The sequence below is a fragment of the Maniola hyperantus genome, chromosome 10 (genome assembly GCF_902806685.2).
Source record: "Maniola hyperantus chromosome 10, iAphHyp1.2, whole genome shotgun sequence".
Lineage (NCBI taxonomy): Eukaryota > Metazoa > Arthropoda > Insecta > Lepidoptera > Nymphalidae > Maniola > Maniola hyperantus.
The window spans coordinates 7,637,095-7,662,488 of NC_048545.1; the positions used below are offsets into that span (position 1 = coordinate 7,637,095).

The 25,394-nt window shown below is 36.1% G+C and overlaps 1 protein-coding gene and 1 long non-coding RNA gene across 2 annotated transcripts; both read left to right on the forward strand.

Annotated features, from left to right (window-relative positions):
* The first annotated feature begins 1,666 nt into the window (after window positions 1–1,666).
* Window positions 1,667–3,852, forward strand: LOC138402871 (uncharacterized). Its single transcript, XR_011237206.1, has 3 exons — window positions 1,667–1,853; window positions 2,132–2,263; window positions 2,522–3,852. It is a non-coding gene; the product is annotated as an uncharacterized lncRNA (long non-coding RNA).
* Window positions 3,853–5,043: 1,191 nt separating this feature from the next.
* Gdh (glutamate dehydrogenase, mitochondrial) lies at window positions 5,044–24,681 on the forward strand. Its single transcript, XM_034972820.2, has 9 exons — window positions 5,044–5,625; window positions 11,962–12,162; window positions 15,195–15,334; window positions 15,539–15,632; window positions 15,968–16,125; window positions 20,633–20,794; window positions 23,180–23,384; window positions 23,875–24,029; window positions 24,346–24,681. Exons 1-9 carry the CDS (start codon window positions 5,193–5,195, stop codon window positions 24,460–24,462), a joined length of 1,665 nt encoding a protein of 554 aa, XP_034828711.1. The 5' UTR covers window positions 5,044–5,192; the 3' UTR covers window positions 24,463–24,681.
* The last annotated feature ends 713 nt before the right edge of the window (window positions 24,682–25,394 follow it).

The following is a 25,394-nucleotide window of genomic DNA, read 5'->3' on the forward strand; positions in this document are numbered from 1 at the left end:
GTTCCTTTGGTTTGTTTAGATTGCCATTTATCGCATCTAAGCATCCGCCAGTACCTCTTAGCATTAACAGTACCTTGCAGCGCCATGTTGTCCAATTTTCCTTTCCTTCTAAACGACCAATATCAATTTTGAAGCTCGTGGATGAATTCCATGAAGACGACATTTTGATAAATCTTGTTAGAATTTTTAAAGAAAATAGAAATTATAGCTTATCTCTGCTCTAAAATAATTCTTGAATTTATTTTCGATCTGCTACCATATTAGAGTCCGTTTTAGGATCGATAAAATTCAATTAAATAAATAATATACTTTGAGAAAACATATTTTTATTATAGGACATGTTAGAGTGACATTTCAAATTTTTAAAAAGAATTAGAATAAAATAGACAGCCAGTGTGACACATAAATTAATACAAAACCTTCTTTAACACTCATTGTTGCAACAAGAATCGCACAAATTCAGCCAATCAGAACAATTGAGATTGTAATAATGATTGATGCAGGTTTTAGACAATTGCCCCGCTGCTCTTTGATACATACCACAGATGACAGACCACTATATACTAGTCTACTAGTCTCTAGAGCACAGATGTCAGATCTGCAACTAGCGTGGGCCCCTCAGTCCCTCTCGCTCAAGCAGTGGCCCTACCGCAGTTGTTTGACAGCTACAATGTCACGATCGCAATCATCTCTGATTGGTTTATGCTCGCTCACTATTGGCCACAATGCATTGTTGCAACAAGAATCGCACAAATTCAGCCAATCAGAACAATTGAGATTGTAATAATGATTGATGCAGGTTTTAGACAATCGCCCTACAGATTTTCATACAATTTTGAAATGTCATTCCTTCTATAGGTACTTCACGTTTGCCAAATACTCACGTACAAAATATACATTATGGCAAACAAAAAAAAGTGGCCACGGTGATAAGGACAAAACATAATCATTTTATCACGTTCTAATAAGAGCTTAAATGTATTTAGCTATCTCGCTCTAATAGTAAGTGTCACAATAGGGCTACTTCCAAAGAAGTTGGAAGTACTACTACGTAGTACATAGAGATATTATACATAGAGGTAACCATAACGTGTTGCCGCTCTTGTACATCTATGTGTCAAAGAGGTATTGTTATCTCCGTCTTTTTCAGGGAACCTCCATTCGTGTAAAAGCGATAGCTCATATAAGTCTGGCAACGTCGCTCTATCGGTGAAAAAAGTGACCAGTATAGTTGACAGATGCCCCCTTAAGCAGACAAAACATTGGGGTGTGATGCAACATTTTTACCAAATATTTAAAAATCAGATAAATCAGGCTCAAAATTACATTAAAAAGTGGAAACAAAATGTGTGAAGCTGTATTTTGTGCATCCAGATCTACGAAAGTAGTCGTAAAAGTTCCAGAATTGTATTTTCACGGGTTAGTCTTTAATAATTATTTCATCGCTACCAACCGCGATTTTTACTCCGAAAATCGCTGAAAATTAAAGATTTGCATATTATAAGTGTAATCATCTCGTGACAAAATCACGTTTCATAGCGTAATTTAATATTTATTTAATGCATTCTTTTAGGCCTCATTTGTAGTGATGTGTGTACATACTTTATCGATAAAATCAAATTTATCGTTTTAATAATATTTGCATATTTTTGTAGATTTCCAAAATGTCCTGAAATTAGAAATGCCACACATTTCTAAATAATCAGGGCCATAAAATGAAAAAACTGGGAGCCAAAGAAATATTCTCTCCTATGTTCAAAACATTTCGAAAATCCTGTTAACTATATTTTTGGTTTAAAATAAAGAAATAAGAATTAGATCCAGTACATTTGAAGGATATCCTAAATAGTTAGGTACGTACTATCAACCAGTATGGACTAAGTACTTTCAAATTGTATGTAGGTAGCCGGTAGGTGTCTACTACTAGATAAGTAGCACATTGCAATTTTCTTGATTTGACCATAGTTAAACAAAAAGAGACCAACTATTAATTTTCTGTTTTGAGGAAGTAAATTATTTCTTATGTTTTACAGTTTTTTTTTAAAATTTTAGTTTAAAATGCAAAAATCCCTATGACGACCATAAGAATTTTTGCATTTTTAAAAGCATGACAAATAAAATTTAATTTCAGGTTATAAAGAAACTAAAACCACGTCAAGAGCTGGCTAATAGTGAAACCAAAACGAGTCGAACTTTATTTACCTTAGAAGCCTTGGGTCTGCTGATTGTAAATAGATACTAGGCTACCCAGGCTGGCTGCCAGGTAGGTATAAACTTTGTAACAACTAATCACTAATCCAACTCCTCAATGTCATGTTGCAAGAGTAGGTAAGTAGTTAGGTAAAAACTGAGGATAATTTTTTATTCAATTATAAACTTAGAAGTTCTTACTTTTGAATCGTGAAATGCATCTATTTTTGGTCAGTAATAAGGAAAATAGAACTTACCAGGGCCACTGTAATTCATCGTGAGTCTTATAGCTTTTTAATTTTATTAAGTACCTACTTGTTTTTTTTAACAGATTGTAAAGAGAGTCGCAGGGAGTCGGATGGTGTTGGGGCAAGACCGTGGCGTGTGGAAATCCTATCCTAGAGAGTATCGAGCAGCTATAATATGCCAGCTGATCTCAACTTAGATCTGATTTGTTTCACGTATAAAGACGATCCTAAAACAAGTCACATTTCTTATCTACCTACATTTGAAGCGGTGGGAAGTAGAATCAACAAACTGTTTGCCTATCTTCTTTTTACTCAATAAATTGATTTGAATTAATTAAAATGTGTTTCCACTAAGTACTAGCTGATGCCCGCGACTTCGTCCGCGAGGATTAGTACCTTTCCTTTGTTACTTCTCCGTCCTTTCAAATATATCTATGCCAAAAATCAAGTCGATTGGTTGTTTAGTTAGGGCGTGAAGGAAGGACAAACACACTTTCGCATTTATAAATAAAAAATATTCGAAGAGATTTACTGTTTTTTAATGAAAGTGTTCCGTCATCTGAACATAGAGAATTAATTTAGCTGTAATATCGATATCCTTATAAAATTCGTCGTCCCAACCGTAGATGGGTGCACACAGTGACAAGATGACGCACGCACACATAAATGAATTGACACGCATTTGGAGCTTAGTATCCATCTAGGTAATCATTCATCTAAGACGTAGTACCTGCCTACTTCGATTTTTTTTAATTTTTTTTCTAGAGATACCACAGAGATACATACATAGTCGGGCCATAGAGCATGTACAAAGATATATGTAGGCGTGTTGATGTCAAAAGAGTTCCGTAAAACGGGGTGAATAGGTACGAAATCTAACTTCGCATTGAAATTTACGGATGTTTTGGTACAAATTATGATGCTTTAACTGTTTGTAAGCATCTCCGGTTGTAAGAATTCTAAGGAAACATCCAAAAAATATAAAATAATGATAAATTACTGGTATATTTTAATCAAAATATATGCTGTCCCTATTTATACTTGATCCGGGGTGTAACGGAATGGCAAAGGGGTGAATAGGGAAAAAAGGTTAGGGTTGTCAAACACAAGTTAGTCTATCCTCTAATATTACAAAACTAGCTTATGCTCGCGACTTCGTCCGACACAAATTTCAAACCCCTATTTCAACCCCTTAGGGGTTGAGTTTTCAAAAATCCTTTCTTAGCGGATGCCTATGTCTTAATACTTATCTTCATACCAAATTTCAGCCCGATCTGTCCAGTAGTTTGAGCTGTACGTTGATAGATCAGTCAGTCAGTCACCTTTTCCTTTTATATATTTAGATTAGGAAAGTGAAGACTTGTTTGTTTGTAATCGATAAACTCTGAAATTACTGGACTGATTTTGAGAATTCTTTCACCATATTCTATAGCTATTTTATTCAGAAGAAACATAGTAGTATTGTTATTATACATGGCATAGTAGGTATCAAATCTTTAAAAAAAAGCAACCGCCGAGTTTCTTGCTGGTTGCTGCCATTCCGAATCAGTGGTTTGACGATTCAAAAATAAATAAATAAAAATATTTTTTATTTAATTAAACTGTTACAAGTAGTGTAGTTACCTATACTTGTAAAAGTTTAATTGAATTAAAAATATTTTTATTTATTTATTTATTTATCAATATTAAACAGTAAAATGTCATTTAACTAAATTTTACTAGTCGACTACACAAGAAGGAAGAATTTTTTTGAACAATTTAATTAAATATTTAAAGTGACAGCCCTGTCCCTATATAAACCTTACTGTTCCTATTTAACCTTGATTCGTTCCAATTCAGTAAGTATAGCGTTCCTATCCACCCCTTTCCCGTACCTATAATCCCCATGGCAAAGCCAAAACCACTTGGTTTCCAATTTTTTCTTTTTTACAGAAAAATATGTAACATTTAGACAAATCTGCTTTTGTGACGCCTCTTAGATAAATGTTTAATGATTTCTAATAGTTTTTGTACTGTTTTATTCTCGTACTGCGTCAAAGTAAACAAAGTTTTGAGACCTACGGCTTAGCGTGTTTTGAACAACGTTTTTGCAATGCCGCTTTCGTTATTTTAATGTCAATTTGTCTCTGGTTCAGTGCTGCCAAATAAAAGATCAAATATTCTACTATAGGGAAAAACAATGCTACCAAAATTCTAAGCTGTTTTGGGTATTATTTTTACGTTCAAATCTCATTCCCAGTTTTGTCCCTATTCACACCCCGGTTCCTATTCACCCCGTTTTACGGTTCTCACTGTCATGGATTTCATGAAATGTATACTATCTCTATGATGAAATGTTTTATGGTATGAATATTGTACGAATCTGTTTGTTGGAGAACAAAGGTAATCATTCATGCAAGAGAACAAAGGCTTAGAAAAGTCCTTGACGGCTTGACGGCAACGTTAGTTAGGATCACAGAGTACATTGGTTAGGATTTTCACCACGCGCCAAGATAGCCTTGTCGCACTGTAGGTATATTGTCTGTATGATAGCGATCCCTATTAATCTGTGGAGTTGGCAGCACTGCGCACCTTAGAGTATTTACGTGCTGCGCGCACAGTCCAGCTCCTGCAGTCGCTGCTCTGCTCGTCACTTTTTATCGGGGCGGGTCGTCTCTGCAGTTAACTTTTTAATCGTTAGTTCGTGTATTTTACTTTTAAAGTGTAGGACGACCCGATACCTTACCCGAATTGTACTTAAATAAATCAGTCACAATGTTACACCTAAAGAATATCGCCAAAGCTGTTGTGCCGCCTCTCAAAAACAGCCTCCAAAATGAAGGAGTGAATAATATGTTAAGAGCTATCCCTGTTGCAGTAAATGTATGTTGCCGTTCATATGCAAGCCATGAAATTCCAGACAGGCTTAAGGATATACCCACAAGTGCGAATCCAAGATTCTTTGATATGGTGGAATACTTTTTCCACCGCGCGTGTCAAGTGATTGAAGACAAATTAGTCGAGGATATGAAATCTAGAGTTTCCATCGAAGAGAGGAAGAAAAGGGTCGCCGGTATCCTCAAACTAATGCAGCCATGTGACCACATCATTGAAATACAATTTCCACTGCGACGCGATTCTGGTGATTATGAAATGATTCTTGGGTATCGAGCTCAGCATTCTTCTCACAGAACCCCAACCAAAGGAGGTAAGTACCTTCAATGTACACTTTTTGCTTACATCACCTATGCAGATCCATCTGTCGCAGTTATTGTCACTAAAGATTTTTATTTATAGCTCGTCCGACACGTGATGCCGACCGTAATGTTACGTAGGTATAATCAAAATCTGCGTGAACATAACCTCTTTCCAATCCAATATTTCAAGATACTTAGGTACCTTCCCACCCCAGCTCAGACTACAGAGTTTAATTCAATTCTATGTAAAAATCAGTAGTCTGTTATCATTGTTATGTAGGAGAGTTCTCTTCATTTGCCAGTCACTTTTCATTTTCAAAATCTATTAAAAATATGCTCCTGAAAAAAGCATATTACACAATTGAAGATTATCTAAATGATAAAAGAGCGTGGATTTGACCTGCAGCTCGTTCCAGCAACGCACAAGACTGCAAATTCTATTTTATACATGGCATAATCTTGTACCTATATCAAATATTTGAAAAGAGCAACCGCCGAGTTTCTTGCTGGTTCTTTTTGGCAAGAAAGGCATTCCAAACCAGTGGTAGATGCATCCGACTATTCGTAAGCACTTGTAAAAGTTTATACGAATAAAAAAGATTTTCATTTCATTTTTCATTTTTTTCATTAAGGAATCATGATGGTTCCACTTAAAGGCAGTAAATGAGTACTTAATAGGTACTCTTACAAAACAGTTTTCGTCAAAAATTGTAATGTTTATAAGGATATTATCATACTTGTTTGAACTATTATGGAATTTACATTATTCCATAGCATTTTTTTTAAATACTGCATACCTATATTTAATTTTAAAAGGGGAAAATCACCGACTGACATACCAAGTGTGGAGCTTCCAATGGGTTTAGAAATTGATTGAAAAGTAGCATTCAATTTCAGTGCTCCAATCCAGCACTGGATACTTTCTGGAATTAGAGGTAGATACCTATATTATACTCAAATATTGTTCAGATGGGTCTATATTTATTAAAATTGCATCCATGCCACCTATTGTGGAGCAGAAAATGTGTCTGCTAAAAAAGGTGCTGTCTGTCATATTATGCAGGAAACAAAAAGGTCATTAAATTACTAAAAAATTAAATCTCTTGTTGTGCTTCACTTCATACTACTAAATAGATAGATTAATAAGCTAATGCACAAGTACAAGGTTTTATTAAGTAAAAAAAATGTACCAATCACATCCAAATTTTCTCATTAGATTATACCTTGTCTTTAACACCTCGTATTACTTTGTTGCTAGAGTAGTCTTTATCAGTCTTTAAGCTGTAACTTGAAGGCTACAGCTCTAACGACCGCATGTGGCATCATAGCAAGAGAGGTTGCACACCTTGCCACCTCAAGGGCAACATGGCCACAACTTCCTGTGAGGAGTCAAATTTTTAAAAATCGCATGGGAAGTCCTTTATTTTCTGGGATAAAAAGTAGCTTTCCAGGTCTTTAATTATATCCATGCAATAAATCACATTGATCCGTTTGTGTTACTCCGTTGCGGCGTCATTGAAGGACAAACCATCAAACACATTTTGCATTTATAATATTAGTATTGATTATTTTAGCCCCAAAATCTCATTGTCTTAGCCCCATATACTAATAATAAGAGGGGTTATTATTAGTATGATTGAACCATTAAAATTCTAAGTCTGAGAATACTGTAGTACAAATTTTTATAGTTGAAGATATCATTGAAGTTAAATGTGTCACTCCATGCAAAATAAAACATTGTTATAATTTAAATGGAACAATTGCTGACATCCGTTACTGTAATTATGTAAACTCACACACACTAAACAAATTGAATTTTACGTTTCCTTGTTCAGAATAATATAACCTGTCCAGTAGCATAGTTAATTATTTAAAAAAAAAATCGTTTTAACACAAAGATAACACAAAAGATGCAAAATGAATTTTGCCTAACCTGGGTGGCCAAAATTCACTGTACATCTTTTGAGTTGCTTTTGTGTGAAAACAAATTTTGTCAAAGAAAACTTGGAAATCATTTTCCAAAATCTCTCATGATATTATTATCTAAATTCAAAACCTCGTCCAAATCATATGAGGGACTTCCGATAAACCACATAAGTAATATATATTAAGCAAGTACATACTTAATATATATTAGCTGTAATAACTTTGCATGTACACGCTTTGGTTAAGACTGTTAGTGTATATTGTTTGTAATGTAATAATAAATAAATAATAAATAAATAAATACTAGCTTTTTCTCTCGCGTTATATTTTGGAGCCTAGGAATAGCACTGGAGGATAGGGAGCTATCTATCGCTGAAAGAATTTTTAGAATCAGAACATTGGTTTTGGAGATTGCCCTCTACATCCAAACTTTACCTCTATAGATTAATATGTAATAAAAATATGCTTCAAGTAAGATTATATAGCTAAAGTTAGCCTGTATAAACAATTAAGAATAACTTAATAAAAACTAAACAAAAAAAATAAAAAACATGTCAGCAAAATGTTTGATTGTGTGGAAAAGTTTTTCCTTTCAAGTATAATCTTATTTAATTGCAACATCTATCTGCCATTCGCGGATAAGTTCTGACAAAATATTATCGTAAGTAATATTATATACAAATCATATTAAACCCTAAGATTTGATAAGTTATGTTTTGCTTTAACATATCAATCAAGGTTGGTAGGTATTTTAGGTATGTACCAAAAGTTTGTAACAAGAATAACTAAGGTGCTGATTGGCTCAAATTAAAGAGATAAAAACAGAATTCCACGACGTATTCACGGCGGCAACAGGGAGGCGCGGCTGTGACGCGTTTTCAGCATCAACGTGTTATGTAACGAAAAATACCTAAGTAATTTGAAATATCAATATTTGCTAACTCGCTTAGTGCCGTAGATCACGAAATGGGACAGTAGATAATTTATTTGTACTCTATAAGTCACGCATCGCCGATATGGGATAATCCTCTGGGGGGAGAGTACCAACGCACAGGATATCTTCATCCTGCAGAAAAAATGTATCCGTATCCTAGTCAACATAAAACCACGCGAAAGCTGTAGACCGCACTTCCTAAACAAAAAAATTCTAACCGTACCCTCAATATATATAATGGAGACGGCTATGTTTGTCAGAAAGCATAACAGTTTATACAAAACTACCGAAAACACAAAGAAACACGGAAGAAGCACACGTTTGCAAAATAAACTAGTATACCCCACCTATAAATTACAAATCTCTAGTCGCGGCCCGTTATACAGAACAACTCACATATATAACAAAATTCCTAAATATATTACAGACGAAAATAACGATAGGACCTTTAAGCGTAAACTCAAACAATGGCTCATACAGAATAGTTTCTATGAGATAGACGAATTACTGCAAAACTAATCATACCTACCTATTTAATACATGACCTCAATTGCACGACCGACACTATATTTGCATATCCTATTTGTATGTTTAGACTTTAGACCAAAGAATTTTTAAATACCTACTAATACTTATGTAAGTTATAAGAATTATTACTTCTAAATCCATGCTTCAGACTATGTTGTACTTACTATAACCTGTTAATTTAAGTTTAATATGACATTCTTACTGATAATCGAAACTATTTTATATTAACATACTTGTACCTACTTAATATTACTAAATTATTAACAAAGAAGAAACTAATTGACATTATAACAAACTTAATTAATTAGTGCGATCAATAAATAAAAATAATTTCGATTCAAATGAATGCCCTATATAATTACATGATAAAATCTATTATAAAATAATGTAACACGTAGTTTGCATGTAATTGTATAATAATTATATATTTAGCATGTATGTATTGTTAATGTACCTAACTTTGCAATGCCCTAACGGGGCTTCATGTAACCATGAAAGCAAATGAATAAATAAATCATAAATCAAATCATTTATAGGTAATCGGTATGCTTAAATAAAGACCAAAAAAATTTAGTAGGTATGCTGAACTAATCGAAATAAATATTTTTAACTAGATGGACCTACAACAAATTAAATAGGACTAGGAAAGGTCGTGAGTAGCGTCCACGTCACTTCTCCAAAAAACCAAAAGGCCGATAAGAAAGCGAGTTAATAAAAATGAGTTAAAAAAATATTACGACTGCAGATGGACTGCAGACAAGATAAATTACTTATTTGTATACTAAGTTGAAATGTTGTACAAACTGAAATCCTTACGTGACCAACGTTATAGAACTTATAACAAGGAAGTTAAGTAGGTACCTATAGGTATATCTGCCTCCTTTTGTGTTCAAGTTGACTGCCCCCAAAATAATTAAAATGATGAAGGCTGTTGCTCTACTACTTATTGTTGCGCAGAGTTACAGATTATAGCGTAATACTAACCATCAAAACAGCTTTTGGCAGCAATTTCAGCAATTGGCATGAAATAGAACATTAGTTTCAATTATCCTAATTGATGTTATATTAAATATTTGCTTAAGTTTTCTTTTTAAATCGCGTGAGAACTTTATTTTTTCGGGGTAAAAAGGATCCAGAATGCTAAAGCTAAATCTGTTCGAAATTTGTCAAGATCGAAACAGCATCTCATGAAATATTAAAAACAGACAGACAGTCAGACACTTTCGCATTTATAATATCAGTATGGATTATATGGCACCTTATTTAGCGTTATAATTGTGATCACTGATCAGTAGTGATAGGTTCTGGCTTTGATTGCTGGATTTTCTGGTAAGGTAATATGGAATTTTTTAATTTATATGTTGGCTCTGGTATGTTCTGCTGGAAAGTTTCGGCCGTGGCTAGTTATCCTACCGGCAAGTAGCGTTTCCAGGCGTCCGGATAAAGCTGGACACAGTCAGACTTTTTGGTTACATGTGCGGCCAAATTAGACGGTGTCCGGCCTCTGGCTTTTTAGGCCACCTGTTGTTAATTTAACAATTTTTTACATTTTGCAATACTGTTAAGTATAGTAAAGAATGATTATTATTATTATTCGGCATTTTGCACGATAAATCAAAAACTATTATGCATAAAAATCTGTTTTATAATGGACAGGTAACCCTTTCATATGATACCCGACTTGGTATAGTTATCTTACTTTGAAAATTGAAAATACTAATTACCTATTTGTTCATAAACACATTTTAATATTTTTTGTGATATAACCACAAATTCACGGTTTTCGGATTTTTCCCTTTAGTTGTGCTATAAAACCTACCTATGCCCAATTTCATGATTCTAAGTCAACGGGAAGTACCCTATAGGTTTTACAACGAAGACAGATCCTATACCTAACAGTTTCTTTTTTCCTTTTGAGGTACGGAACCATAAAAATCCTTTAAATGGCCAAAATTCTATTATATTGCTAGTATTCTACATTTTGCTGTTAATATTACAAACAAAATTCGCAAAGTCGAATCATTATATTATCGGTCATTCATCTATAGAAGAAGGTGGGGTGAGTGAATAAAGTGATAAAAAATAATATCCAATGGATCACGCTATTGATTGCGTGGTTTTGTTTTTTCGCCTAGTGCCAGGTCCGTATAAAATGACTCCTCATGCGCCATTTTAACTCTATGAGGACTAAAATCGTACTTTTGACATGAAATTTGACACAAAATGTTAAAATGGCGCGTGAGGAGTTAAATTTTACGCGTTATACGTACATGTTTTTACACTGATATTAAGTAGTATTATTTCAAAAAATTTAACCGGTTTGTAGCTTGTAGCTAACTAACCATGATTTTATTCCCGTTCATTTGAGATTGATTCTTATTCTAATAAGAAGATTAGGTCTTTATTCCCTCCCTCCTATACTCCCTCGCCGACATCAGTACAGTACGCAGCAGAAAGTACATAATTAAGAAACATCGGCCTTTAGAACGCCATTTCGGCTTAGTATAGCGTTGTCTCTGTCACTCATACCTATATGACGTTTTGTTGGTCTTAATGACAGGGACAACACTCTACAAATCTGCTATCTCCTTCTAAATGTCGAAGTACATTATTTTCTGCCGCGTACTATATTAAATTTATGTTTAAATTCAAAACTGTTGTTCATAGTTGTCAAATTAGGTACACAGTTTTGTCAGAGAACTGTTATCATTATTTATGGGTGATACAAATGGGTGATTTATCTATCTAACGTGACCCGTAAATACGGATACAGATGTCCCACCGCACGACTGATTCGTCAGTCAACCTTTTGCATCTCACGCTGTAAGAAACCATACACTGTATACAACCATATACACAGTAGGTAGAGGTGCCCAAGCACTGAGACTCCAATGTCAAAAGCTCTTTTTACCTGACACCAATTATTGTAACACTTGAATGTATTTTATTTTGTCTACAGGTATACGATTCTCATCTGACGTAACAAGAGATGAAGTTAAGGCCCTGTCAGCGCTGATGACCTTTAAGTGTGCGTGCGTTGACGTACCCTTCGGCGGCGCCAAGGCCGGTATCAAGATTAACCCCAAGGAGTACTCCGAGCATGAGTTGGAGAAGATCACTCGGCGATTCACGCTTGAGCTCGCCAAGAAGGGCTTTATCGGTAAGAAACAGTTCCTTCAAGGCCTGTACAAAACGAATTGCAGATACAGAGCGTAACGGCGCGGGCGTAAAAGATCGTAACACTGACTTTTTTCGAATTTGTATGAAGCTCGTAACCTGCCTCGAACGCCGAGCCGTGCCTCGAACGTGGCACGGCTCGGGCCCGGCACGGTCTAGCATAAATCATCCCTAACTCCGCTCCTCGGAACAAGTCGTGCTCTTATGATTATTTTATTTGTTTACTTCGATGGCGTCACTAGTCATGACCAGCTTCATTCGCATATCATTCTGTAATACACCTTTATGCCTAGGTTACAAGCAAATATTTACAAAACTATGTAAATATGTAATTTTGCAAGTAGGACAAGATAAACGCAACAATTTGTTGCTATAATAAAACGAATCATAATAATTTATCGAAAAACGACGTAGAAACCAACGTATTCCAACATGGTCTTAAATCTTAATTGATATCCATGTCGAGAGACAATACGACATTCGTCGTTTATGAGTTCTTTGCTTTGTTCGATACAAATACGTATCAAATCTATTTTTATAGGTATGAGCGCTAACCATAATTTTCATAAGAGCTATTCACGAGTACAGACTGAACGCCTAAAGGTCATGCCATGGTCGCCTAATGTCAATAACCGCTCGCCCACGCCGGATTGAATGAAATTGCTCTTGCATGCTGTAAATTGCCTATCAACAAGTTCTCTGATTTTTTTACACCTAGTCGTGATAACTATCGGGAGATCTACATAATATCCATATTAATTATATTAAGGTTCCTCATAAGGTTCCTAAATAGACCTTCCTAAACAAGCCAGTACTACTGTTCTTAACATCTGATGTAGGTATGTATTCAGTTCAAGGTCAGTACCTTAAATTAGTAAGTAGGTACAAACAGGATCTGCAAAAAAATACTTGTAATTACTTAAGTAATCAGTGTATGAATAGTTTCATAGCCAGAGTAGATATGACAGCGTATCGAGATTATCAATCAACTGAGGTAATAAGGTTTTCATATTAAACTGGATAGGAAATGGATTTTCAAATAACAACGCGATAGAATATAAAGCTGCAGATTGACTTGTACCGTTTGTTTGTAATGTACCGTTCGAGGTGATCTTGTTACAATCCAGCGACACAGACTAACTCAAACCAAAGGTACTTGTAATGTAACGTTAGTTTGTAATGTATCATTCGCGGCGCGTGCTCCGCTCGACTGTTGGTTTTTTCGCGAATTCACTTTGAGTGTTACACTGCAAGTCAGTGCAAGTCGCGAGAGCAAATTGCAAGCGCAAGCCTTAATATTTTTGTTAAAGAATCTTAGCCAAGTTCACTAGGATGACTAATATTTCCCTTTAGTGCAATGGGTGGGGTTTGAACCGGCGACCTTTCAGGTTTCAGTCCGCTCCTTTAACCGTTGAGCTATTGAGGCTGTATGGCTGAGGCTAAATGGAGCACACTTGAGCCAAGAGCTCGACTGATACATTAAAAACACACGTTACAAGTCAGTCTGTGTCGCCTGTATTGTAACAAGATCGCCTCGAACGCTACATTACAAACAAACGGCACAAGTCAATCTCCAGCTTTCGGCTTGAGTCACAAAATCTCGATACATTACACCAAAATGTTATAAGTCAATCTCCAGCTTAAGAAGCAATCAAAAACAACGACTAGTCGAGAACATAGACTTATTGTCGAGAATAAGCACAACTTTATTGATAATAATCGAATTCACACTCATGAGTCATGACTTCTCTATGTTCCTAAAATAACTCAATATTGTTTGGATTGTATTTGTATGTTAGTTTGTTGACAAAATAAGACCATTGTTTTAGAAAACGTTTCATTATATTATTTTACTAAGACATATTTATCTTTAGAGAAATTATCTTCAGAAGAATATATTGCAATCTCTCAACTACGTTATCTTAAGTTATTATTAAGTGTATTTTTTGCAATAATTAATATTGTAGACGATCTGTAGACAAAACAAGATTATAGTGTCTACATCTGGCTATGGTCTGCGTGATCATGTAGTTAAGTATGCCGTTCAATATTCTGTTCGACTATTTTGGCAGAGTGACAAGGAAAGACTGACTTATTATTACCAACGTCGAACAACGCACTATTAATTGCTATGACTGGAGTTAGGAAATTCATTTTTTTTTTACATCAGTAGTACTATAGAACTATAAAAAAGGAATTGCTAGGATAGCGGTGTAGGATTTTTACCTATTTTATTATTATATTATAGTCAAGTGCACTAAGAAGTTACAGCGTTTAATTTAGCCACAGAATAGACAATGGTACTGATTCTAAGCACAGCAACTAAATTTTAGAGTATTTACATATTTTTCTTAGCAATGTTATAAGAAAAAGACACAAACTCAATTTAATTTAGAACTGTTATACCTCATGACTTTAGTGATTATATACTCTTTGGTGCCAGTCGTCAGCTATTGTGTAAAGTAGAGTGCACTGTAATTTAGTCTTTAAATTTAAAATTCATTTTCCATCCTTATTTATTAATATTAAAAGAAAAAAATATGCAGTTACATACTCTAAATTTAGTTTATAGAAAAATATCAGAATCGATACCAATGTGTTGTAAATAATCTCTAAACTAAATTGATAACTCTAAAAATGTATTGACTACTATCCCTTTCATAATGCTCCTTGCGGAAAATGATAGCACTAGGGTGAGATCTGTTAATTTAGTTTAGATATTGCGTACAACAGAATTAACCACAGTGTAACAAACTTTAAAAACACCCTAACTCAATTGAAAGCCAAACAAATTCTTAAGTGGTAATGGGTGGGGCACATATTTCGAAGAAAAATCGATATAATATTATATAAGGTGCTGAAATAGCGACCTCGCACCGGAAAGCAATTTTAGGAGTAGAGGTATATCGGTTAATGAAGACCGTATGTTAAACTCTTACCTCTTATATTAATTGGGCTCAAATTCAAAAGTTTTTGGGTTGTATGTTTGTTAGGTAAATAGCGTCACATTTTCAGGGCCCGGTGTGGACGTACCCGCCCCTGACATGGGCACGGGCGAGCGTGAGATGTCGTGGATCGCCGATACCTACGCCAAGACCATCGGTTTCCAGGACATCAACGCCCACGCCTGTGTCACGGGCAAACCAATCAACCAGGTATGTAAAGAAATAGAAGATTTTTTATCCAAATAAACTTTTACAAGCGCTATTGAAATGTGAGGTTAATGCTCCATTGGTTCTGAATGGCCTTCTTACCGGGAAAAACCAGCAAGAAACTCAGCTGTTGCTTTTTTTCAAATATGTATTCAATTTACAAAAATAATATAAAGTAATAATTTACAAAAGACTGTTTTTCTATAGGGTGGTATCCACGGCAGAGTGTCGGCCACTGGCAGAGGTGTATTCCACGGTCTAGAGAACTTTATCAATGAAGCTAACTACATGAGCATGATTGGTAAGTGATATTCCAATATGAATAATAATTGATTGTCAATAAACCGATCAATGTCATAAAAAAGCAAGATTTGCATGAATATAAAATAATGACGAGATAAACGGCGTTTATTATTGAAATAATCTATTCGTATAAGTTAGTAAGAATCGTTAGTTAAAAGAATTTCAGTTCCAATTCAACGCTTTAGTTTCAAGCTATAAAAAAATTAGTTTATAAATCAGAAGTGGGATATTTTTATTAAGTACTTGATTCAAAAAATAAGCTTTATCCATACAACTCTTTCAGTCCAGTCTTGGCCACGTAGGTGGGTATTAACAGGTTGCTTCGTATGACAGGTACGACCCCCGGCTGGGGCGGCAAAACGTTCATCGTACAGGGCTTCGGCAACGTGGGGCTGCACACGTGCCGCTACCTAGTGCGTGCTGGCGCCACGTGCATTGGAGTCATCGAGCACGACGGCTCCATCCAGAACCCCGACGGCATTGACCCTAAGGTAAGTTCATGATTTAAATAAAAATAGCGAGCGAACGAGCCCATGAACATTTGCAGTACCAGAGGAACCGCTAATGCGTTGCCGACTTTTAAATAATTTGACGAATGGTGCAGCAACGGTGGTCTCTAGGCTAACGGACCCAATGGCCACAGGTATTACACCATTCAGGAGAATAGGAAAGCGGGAACTGGCTCTTCAGCTCGCAGCCGGAACACTTGGGATGCTTTGCGACTGGTTACGACCGCTAGCCAGGCAGATTGGGGATAGAATCCTACCATGAAGCAGACATGACATAACTTTTAAATTATGCCGTGCGGTATTAAACACAGCGACCTATAAATGAGACTGGGAGTATCAGAGCCTCGTTACAAACGATACGATTTTTGTGGTGAAACAGAAACTGCAGGTGCAGATGTTTATGTAATCGGGGCATAACGCCGCGCCACATAATTATTCTTATGACATACAAATTGAACGTAATGTCTGGTCTTTAGACTATAATACAATATAAAATAAATTTCCGAAGCACTAGAAACCTGTCAATGTAGGTCACTCTAATGCAATAGACCCTGGCACAGGCTGAACCGAAGCTATAATCTGTTCAAAGTTACGCCATAGTCAATACCCTTACTTCGAATCGCAAAGAATAAATTTAATTTCTATGCCTTCATTCCTCTAGAGCTCCCTTTGTCTAGACTCCATTGGATGGCTTCATTATTTGATATCGCTTGTTTGTAATGCCTTCCACAGTCCACTGTTTTCATTTTTAGGGTTCCGTAGTAAAACAAGGAATCCTTATAGTTTCGTCATGTTTTTCTGACTGTCTGTGTGTCACATCCATTTTAAAAATAAACTATTAGAGACTAGAGTTGTACAGTTGAAATTTTGTATAAAAACCTGTAACCGCTACACCGACGTATATTTTAATTTTGAAAAAAAAATCCGGATATCTTTAAAACAAGAGTGAATAAGCACCTTCTAGGCAAACGCGTCCCATCTTAGGCCATATCAACACTTCCTATCAGGTGTGATCGTGGTCAAGCGTGCGCCTATAACGAATAAAAAAAATCCGAACAGGCCTCTTAACATGCAAGCGACAGTCGAAAAAAAATTGTTTAGTTACTAACCTATAGTAGATAAAGATAACGCTGTTGGTATAGTATCGAATTTACAGCTATAGTGAGTGAAATAATTCACAACAAGAATGGCTTTGTTTCTTATAATTATATAAATAATTATCTTTAGACGAAAACTCACATTATGCGTCTTCGGACACTCGCTTGTTATTAATCATAATGTTTTTTTTACATATTTAATTTACAAGAAAATATTAAAAGACCTAACACAGAGTGAGAAATGCTGGTTTAAATAAAAAACAGGTCAAGTGCTAGTCGGACTCGCACAGGAAGGGTTCCACCCTATTGTACAAGAAATCCGCCAACTTGATGTGATTTAGTAAACTAATTATTTCGGAAGGCTTTTTAAGGCTTCCTTTTTTCCTTTTGAGGTACAGAACCCTAATAAAATATCATCGTTTTAATCTGGGTATCTTTATTTATATCTTTGCCACACATAAATAACCCTTCCATTATTGTTCTAAAAAGTCACCTATTTAATAAAAAAAATGTTTAAACTCGCGCTCTAGCTAATCTGTAAACGTCACCAATATTGCTGATAATGATAACAATTATTGATGGGATTCACAAGTGGTACTTCAGAAGCCTCTTAACCGCTTATAGTAATAACATACATACAGTTTATCTTTTTCGCTGTTTAATTGATTTCACATAATAATATAATGTTGTAGTAATAATTTAGTTATTGATATTTGGTGAGGCGAAAATTGATTTTTCTCTAAGTTGAAGACATTGTTTCTAATTCCTCTATAATAATAAATAAAATAGCCTTTTATTTCCCAACTTAACCTAACTGATACAGTAGTCCTTAAACATAGATAATTTGTACATTATAACTAAGGTAGATATATTTATAAGTAGGCTTGAGAATTATTGTTTACGAAATAATGTGTCTTAATTCGATGTGCCTGGTGACATAAGCCTCCTCCAACTTTCGCCATTGGACTCTGTCTGCTGCAATCTTTGTCCAAAAGGAACCCAATGTCGGACGGATGTTGTCTTCCCATCTTCTGGTTGGTCGTCTCTGTCTCCTGGTACCATCCCTTGGATACCATAGAGTGACTTGTTTGCTCCATTTGTTTAAATTACAACGTAGCATATGACCTGTCCAGCTCCATTTTTAATGGTCAATACGAGAAAGTATGTCCACAACTTTAGTTTTCTTTCTTATCTCTGAACTCTTGATTCTTTCTCTAAGTTTTATTCCCAACATACTCCTCTCCATTACATGTTGACATCTTGCAAGTTTCTCGCTTTGTTTTTCCGTTAGGGACCGTTCATCTATATATCTAATAGTTAAAATTTTAGTTGCATTGATTGCTCCCAATAAAACTCCAAGTCTTTATCCATGCAAAAAATCACGTCAATCCGTTGCACCGTTGCGACGTGATTGAAGGACAAACCAATAAACCAACAAACAAACACACTTTCGCATTTATAATAAGGGTAGATATAGATTATAATCTGTCATACGCCCCCCCTTTATACAGATAAAGTTAATAGTAATACGGTTTTATAATAGTTACGTAGTTTCCAAGCGATGATAAAGAATTTGGCATCGAGATAGTGTTTAATTTCTTGTCACAAGATAAGATAAGTTTGTTTCAGTAGGTATGTACTATAAAATGTAGTATCTTGACTAGAGATAGATCTAGTCACTACCTATCGTTTCCGAGTTGAGTTTGATGACTACCATGCACTCATACTTAAAAGCTACAATTGTTACCATGACGTAGAAACATTGTGATTTATACTGATCGCACATTACATTCTGGCCAAGCCGCACGCGGCGAATTACACGTACTAAAATTTTGCCAAAGTAAAAAACGATGAATTTAACAGAGGTTCGAGTTAAACTTTCAACTTTATTTGCGTACGGGGAAACTTCGTAAGACATTTCATACTAAGCACCACGGAAGTAATTAACATATAAATTTGTTCTGTGCTAAACACAAATTTTTAGCAGGATTCTGTAATTTGAGCGCACTTCTGCATCGTGACCTGTTTATCTAAATTATGATTTAACATTGGCACAACATTGTAAGGAAATTCTGTTATTTATTTTTATTTAAAAGGACAAATTCAACAGGGTTCAAATACTTAAACTTAAAAAAATTATTTGATGATGTTGACCGAAAGAAAATTGTATTATTTAGAAGAGGATTAATAAAAAACCGGCCAAGTGCGAGTCAGGCTCGCGCAATGAGGGTTCCGTACTACAGTCGTATTTTTTCGACATTTTGCAGGATAATTCAAAAACTATGATACATAAAAATCTGTTTTAGAATGCACAGGTGAAGACCTTTCATATGATTCCCCCACTTGACATAGTTATCTTACTTAGAAAATTGAAAATACTAATTATTAGTTCATGACCACAATTTAATTATTTTTTGTGATCTAACCCTAAATTCACGGTTTTCAGATTTTTCCCCAAATGTCAGCTATAAGATCTACCTACCTGCCAAATTTCATGATTCTAGGTCAACGGCAAGTACTCTGTAGGTTTCTTGACAGACAGACAGACGGACAGACCGACAGACAGACAGACAACAAAGTGATCCTATAAGGGTTCCGTTTTTCCTTTTGAGGTACGGAACCCTAAAAATGGTGACGTTCAAATTCTTGAATTAAAATAGGTGTACTATGTTTTGTATTAAATAAAATTGTTGGTAAACAGGAAAATAACAGGAATAATGTGGTTTTAGTCTACCATTGATTTTCCTTCCTCGCTAGTGAAGTTAATTTTGGGCAACAAAAGGCGTCAAATAGAACTATACCATAGTTACTATCGCTAAAGAAATAGCCAGCTGGTCGATTACGGCAAAGCTGCATTAATCTCATTCTACAGTCTCATTGTGATTGACTGAATATATGGTATTTATGCTGCAACAATGCATTCTAGCCAATACCGCGAAAGTGTCGGCCAATCAGAAGTGATCGTCACACTGTAGCTGTCATTTTACCGTAATCGAGCCCCAATCGTAAAATCGCAATCAGCTTTATCTTTTGCGATGTGACGTCATTTTACCGTAATCACCCAGCTGTATACTTACAGTTTTTCATAATATCTCCATTTTGATTTGGTTGTGAATTCCAACGTTTTTCAGGAAATATTTCCAAGTAGGTTCCGGTAATGGGTTGATCATCATCATCATCAAGGTTATTTCGAGTTAAGCGTATAGTTGTTCTGTTTCATGAAGACCGCTCAGCCTTGGTTGTAGTAGTGAGTGTATCGATATAAGCGTTAACGCATTTGGCCGTAACGTAATCCGCATCGCGGTCGAGATCGTATACCAATGTGTACGTGTGCACTCACACAAATCGTGAAATAGAACAACTGTGAATGTTAAGGTTAATTTGGTCCACAGGCTCTGGAGGACTACAGGATCGAGAACGGCACGATCGTGGGCTTCCCCGGCGCCAAGGCGTACGAGGGCGACGGCTTGCTGTACGAGAAGTGTGACATCCTCGTGCCCGCCGCCATCGAGCAGGTCATCCACAAGGAGAACGCGCACAAGATACAGGCTAAGGTATTCTTTTTCTCATACAGTGGCTAAGCCCAAATGGAAGGTTATGTGTTTGACCTGTATGTTTGTGTGATGTAGCTATGTTCTATGACATAATTCCTTTTTCCATTACTACTCAACGCCTCAACCGATTTTGATAAACAATAGATTCGTTTTGATAGCTGATTTTATGCGCTTTAACGTGCGGGCTGAAAAGATGCAGTGCAAACCGCAGTCGAGGAGGAAAAAGGAGGGGGTTCTAAATTCTACTGTTTTTTTGAATACTTCGTCAATTATGAACCGATTTTGATGATTCTTTTTTGTTTTGTGGAACATACTTCAAAGGTGGTCCCATTTCAATTTGGTAAAGATCTGATGAACATTTTCGGAGATAGGGAACGGAACTTCTCATTGGATAAGAGTAAATTGCTCGCGATCAGCCTAGTAAACAGTAGGTTTCTAACCAGGCATATTTTTAACCTACTTCAAAAAACGGAGGAGGTTCTCAATTCAACTGTATGTTTTTTTGTATATTTGTTACGCGATTTCTCCGCCAAATATGAACCGATTTTTATGTTTATTTTTTTGTTTGGTAGGTCATACTTTATTTGGTTCCATTTTAGTTTGGTGAAAATCTGATGAATATCTTCGGAGCCCAAAGCTACCATGATGCAAACAAACGTTCCTCCTAGTGTCGGGGACAATATACAGAGAAACTTTCAGCTTTTATAAAATAAAGAAGGTCTGGCACTCGCTGGCTCTCTCTGTATAGGGATCTAGGATATATCTTAGAAACAAAAACCTTTACTAAAACTTTGACAACAAACTACAAAGGACTGAATATTAGTACAAACATCGTGATTCCATCACGAGGTCTTCAGACAACTCTAATTACGAGAAAGCTATTCTTGAAATCTGCTCAGCGCTACCATTCGGAATAGGCGTGTTGCTGGCCTTTGTCCAAAAATAAAAATCCTATTTTAAATGGGCCGTTCACCTGATTTTTGGGATCACTTGTGATTAGGTAATATACGCAATGCGGTACTTTGACGCTTCGAATGAGTGTTTTATTTGTTTTTTGAGTTTGCATCAAAAATATTAAACATGTAAATATTTGACAGTAAATAAGTGAAGAATCTCCTCGCGTTGCAGAAAATCGGATAAATTCTTTGATAGATTTCAAAATAGATGTGAATGGTCAAACAAGTTCCTCTTCAACAAATTTTATAATTATGACAATGCATTAACAAAGAACAAGTTTTCAACGTGTTTTATGTAAATATTTCGTCACTGCAAACTCATACCTCTAATTTGGCGTTTTTCCACTCACCGGCCCGGCACCGGCACCAAAGCCCGTGCCGGTGCCGGGGAAGCATAAATGTGTGAAAATGTATGGCTCGTTTTTTCACTTACTGGCGCCGGTGACGGCCCGGCGTTGACTCCCGGTGTTAGACTAGCCACGGCCGAACCCTCGCACTAGACCTGTTCTAAGCCAATTAGAAATTACAAATTCTTAAATTGACCCAGCCGAAAATTGTATCTGACACTTACATAACAACATTGATTAGCTAATAGTAGGTACCTTCCAGGTACAGAAGGATCCTTTTTCGTATGTCACCGGGAGCATCTCGGTGAAGTCAGACATGTCAATAGGTTGTTGACATCCATCAGTATTTCTTCCTACCTTAAAGGATCACTCCGCAAAGTCCTCCTATCTCTCTCTCTCTCTCTCTCTCTAAAGTGAGCTCGTTCTGCTTTACACTATAATATAACACACACAGGTGGTTTTGAAGTAGCTTTCAAGGTCGCGTTAGTTAAACAGTTTTGTTTTCACAATCTGATATGTCTTCAACTGTACCAATATTAGTCTTTCACATCACTTATCAAGTTAGGGGCAAGAATGCTCTATTTGGTAGTCAAATAATTACGTTTCACCTGGACGCTTCAAGTGTATAGATTTATGTGAGCTCTGTAATGGCAACTTAAATTGCGGTGCCTTGCATTGTTGTTGTGTTATATGTTGTCATATCATTAATAACAGGCAGATTTTTCTATTTTTCGTATATACTATTATTGTTTTCGTTTTTCCTTGCACTGTAATATGTAATGGAACGTGAAATATACATTTTCTATAGTGTCCATAGACTGATAATTAACTCAGAACAGTTTTTAAAAACCTGTCAAATACCCTAATCATAATGTACCTACATAACTTTGAGATGGTGATGTAGCACACCGGAAAGGCAAAAAGTACAACACAAATGAACTAATGCTCTACTCATATGAGCTGTTGTCATATGAGCGAGTGAGATATATAGACAAGACAGAGATTAACTTCTGTCAGGTGTTTCACGCGTCACAATACTTCACGATCTTTCTCATTTAAATATATTTTTATGTCCGTTTCAGATAATCGCGGAGGCGGCCAACGGGCCCACGACGCCGGCGGCCGACAAGATCCTCATCGACCGCAACATCCTCGTGATCCCGGACCTGTACATCAACGCGGGCGGTGTCACCGTCTCCTTCTTCGAGTGGCTCAAGAACCTCAACCACGTCTCGTACGGCCGGCTCACGTTCAAATACGAGCGGCAATCTAACTACCACTTATTGGGTACATAATATTTTTAGACTAAATCTAATCTACACTTATTGTACACTTGATAAGTCGTATAAAACCGAATGTGCACAAATGAAATACAAACCTTATTGCTTAATGTTACATTTTGAACACAAGAACAACAGAGTCTCGCGCTATATCACTCATAATTCGCGCGTACACAACAACCAATAGCGGACGGATGCGCGCTATTATTAGCTGAGATATTTTCGCGCCATTCAGAAATGAGATTTCTGCGCAAGTTCATCGGCGTAACTTATAAAAGTGTAGTATGTACTGTATAAACAGCCATAGGGTAGGTATCCGTACCCATACTATATACATTATACATGTGTGACATACAGAAGCTAGTGTTATATAAAGAAGCTGCAATAACTTTGTCATAAATACCAGAATTTTTGTGATGATTCTACAGTATTTTTAATAAATTTAAAAATAATTCTACGTACAGTAACAAAAAAATATAAATACGTATTTTTTCCAGAATCTGTACAAGAGTCCCTGGAGAGACGGTTCGGGCGCGTCGGCGGACGTATCCCCGTCACTCCGTCAGAATCCTTCCAGAAGCGCATCTCCGGTGCCTCCGAGAAGGACATCGTGCACTCCGGCCTCGACTACACCATGGAGCGCTCGGCCAGGGTCAGTTCAACTCTCATGTATTACATCAAATTCTGCCAATTCTAACGCTGACAAAAATCGGTCTAAGGGCCGACACAGACGGAATGCGGTCTACTTGATTTCTTTACCTTAACAGCTTTATAAACTATGACATTCTGTTCAAATTGGTAAACAAAACAAAATACTGTTTTTCCTGGTTTAGAAGCTGCCAAATTAGAAATTAGCTGTTTTTTGTCTTTCCTCAAATGTAGCAAAATATCACTTGTGCGAGGATATGGGAATTCAGTATATACTTTTGCCGCAAGGTTTGAATAATAACCAGCGTTTCTTTTTACAGGCCATCATGAAGACTGCCATGAAATTCGATTTGGGTCTTGACTTGCGAACAGCCGCGTACGCCAACTCCATAGAAAAGATCGTCACGACGTACGCAGACGCTGGCCTCGCCTTCTAAATTACTCACTTTACGAATTTAAGTATTGTCTGCATTTTCGAGACTCCATATAGTCCCTTTGCACTTAAGTATAACTTTTAAGATATAATCACAGTATTTTATTTCTTTGTTAAATCATGGCTTTTTACTTTTAAAGTTAAGCGAAAATTGTTACATCTTTTAAGTGGTCAATTGTATTGTATCGTCTTTAATTTTCGAAATAAAATGTTTTACTGTTTCCTTGTAGCATAATTTATTACAATTTTTTTCTATTTACGCTCAAAATTATTCAAAATCCAAACACCCCATTCCATTTATAGTCTGTCCGGGCGGATTCAAAACGGCCGAACGGATTTCAACTGGTAATGCTGATAACCATACACTGTCAAGTATGCATGACATCATGCACAACTTGGTTGATATATTATTATGTAGTTATAGAGATGTGGGTAATTATTTTTCATCCAACGTATATATTATTATGTAGTTATAGAGATGTGGGTAATTATTTTTCATCCAACGTTGCCGCCTATCTCTTCGTGTCAATGGGGAGGGGAAGCGCTGACGTCACGAACACAGTCAACCAACACCGGACGTGAAAACGCGGTGTTGCCAACATTTACTTATGAATGGCTTCGACTATAGTAGCCTAGTATACTGCACTCAGTGATATGATTTATAATATGTCTATGACTGCAAGTTGCGACCCACCGTAACTTCAAAAACAAAAATAAAACAGATCAATAATTAGTTATTTCTTTAAGATACTTGAGTCCACATAACCTCACTACACGTTTAACTCAGGCTATTAGACTATTAAGCCTCATCTGGTGACTGGTGGCAGGTTAATTTTTTTACGCAACGTATCAGCTTGGCTGTCTAGCGCTGGCGGCGCGCAGCCAGTATTCTTGGCACTATTCCACGCGGGCATAATAACTAATAAGTATAGTAAT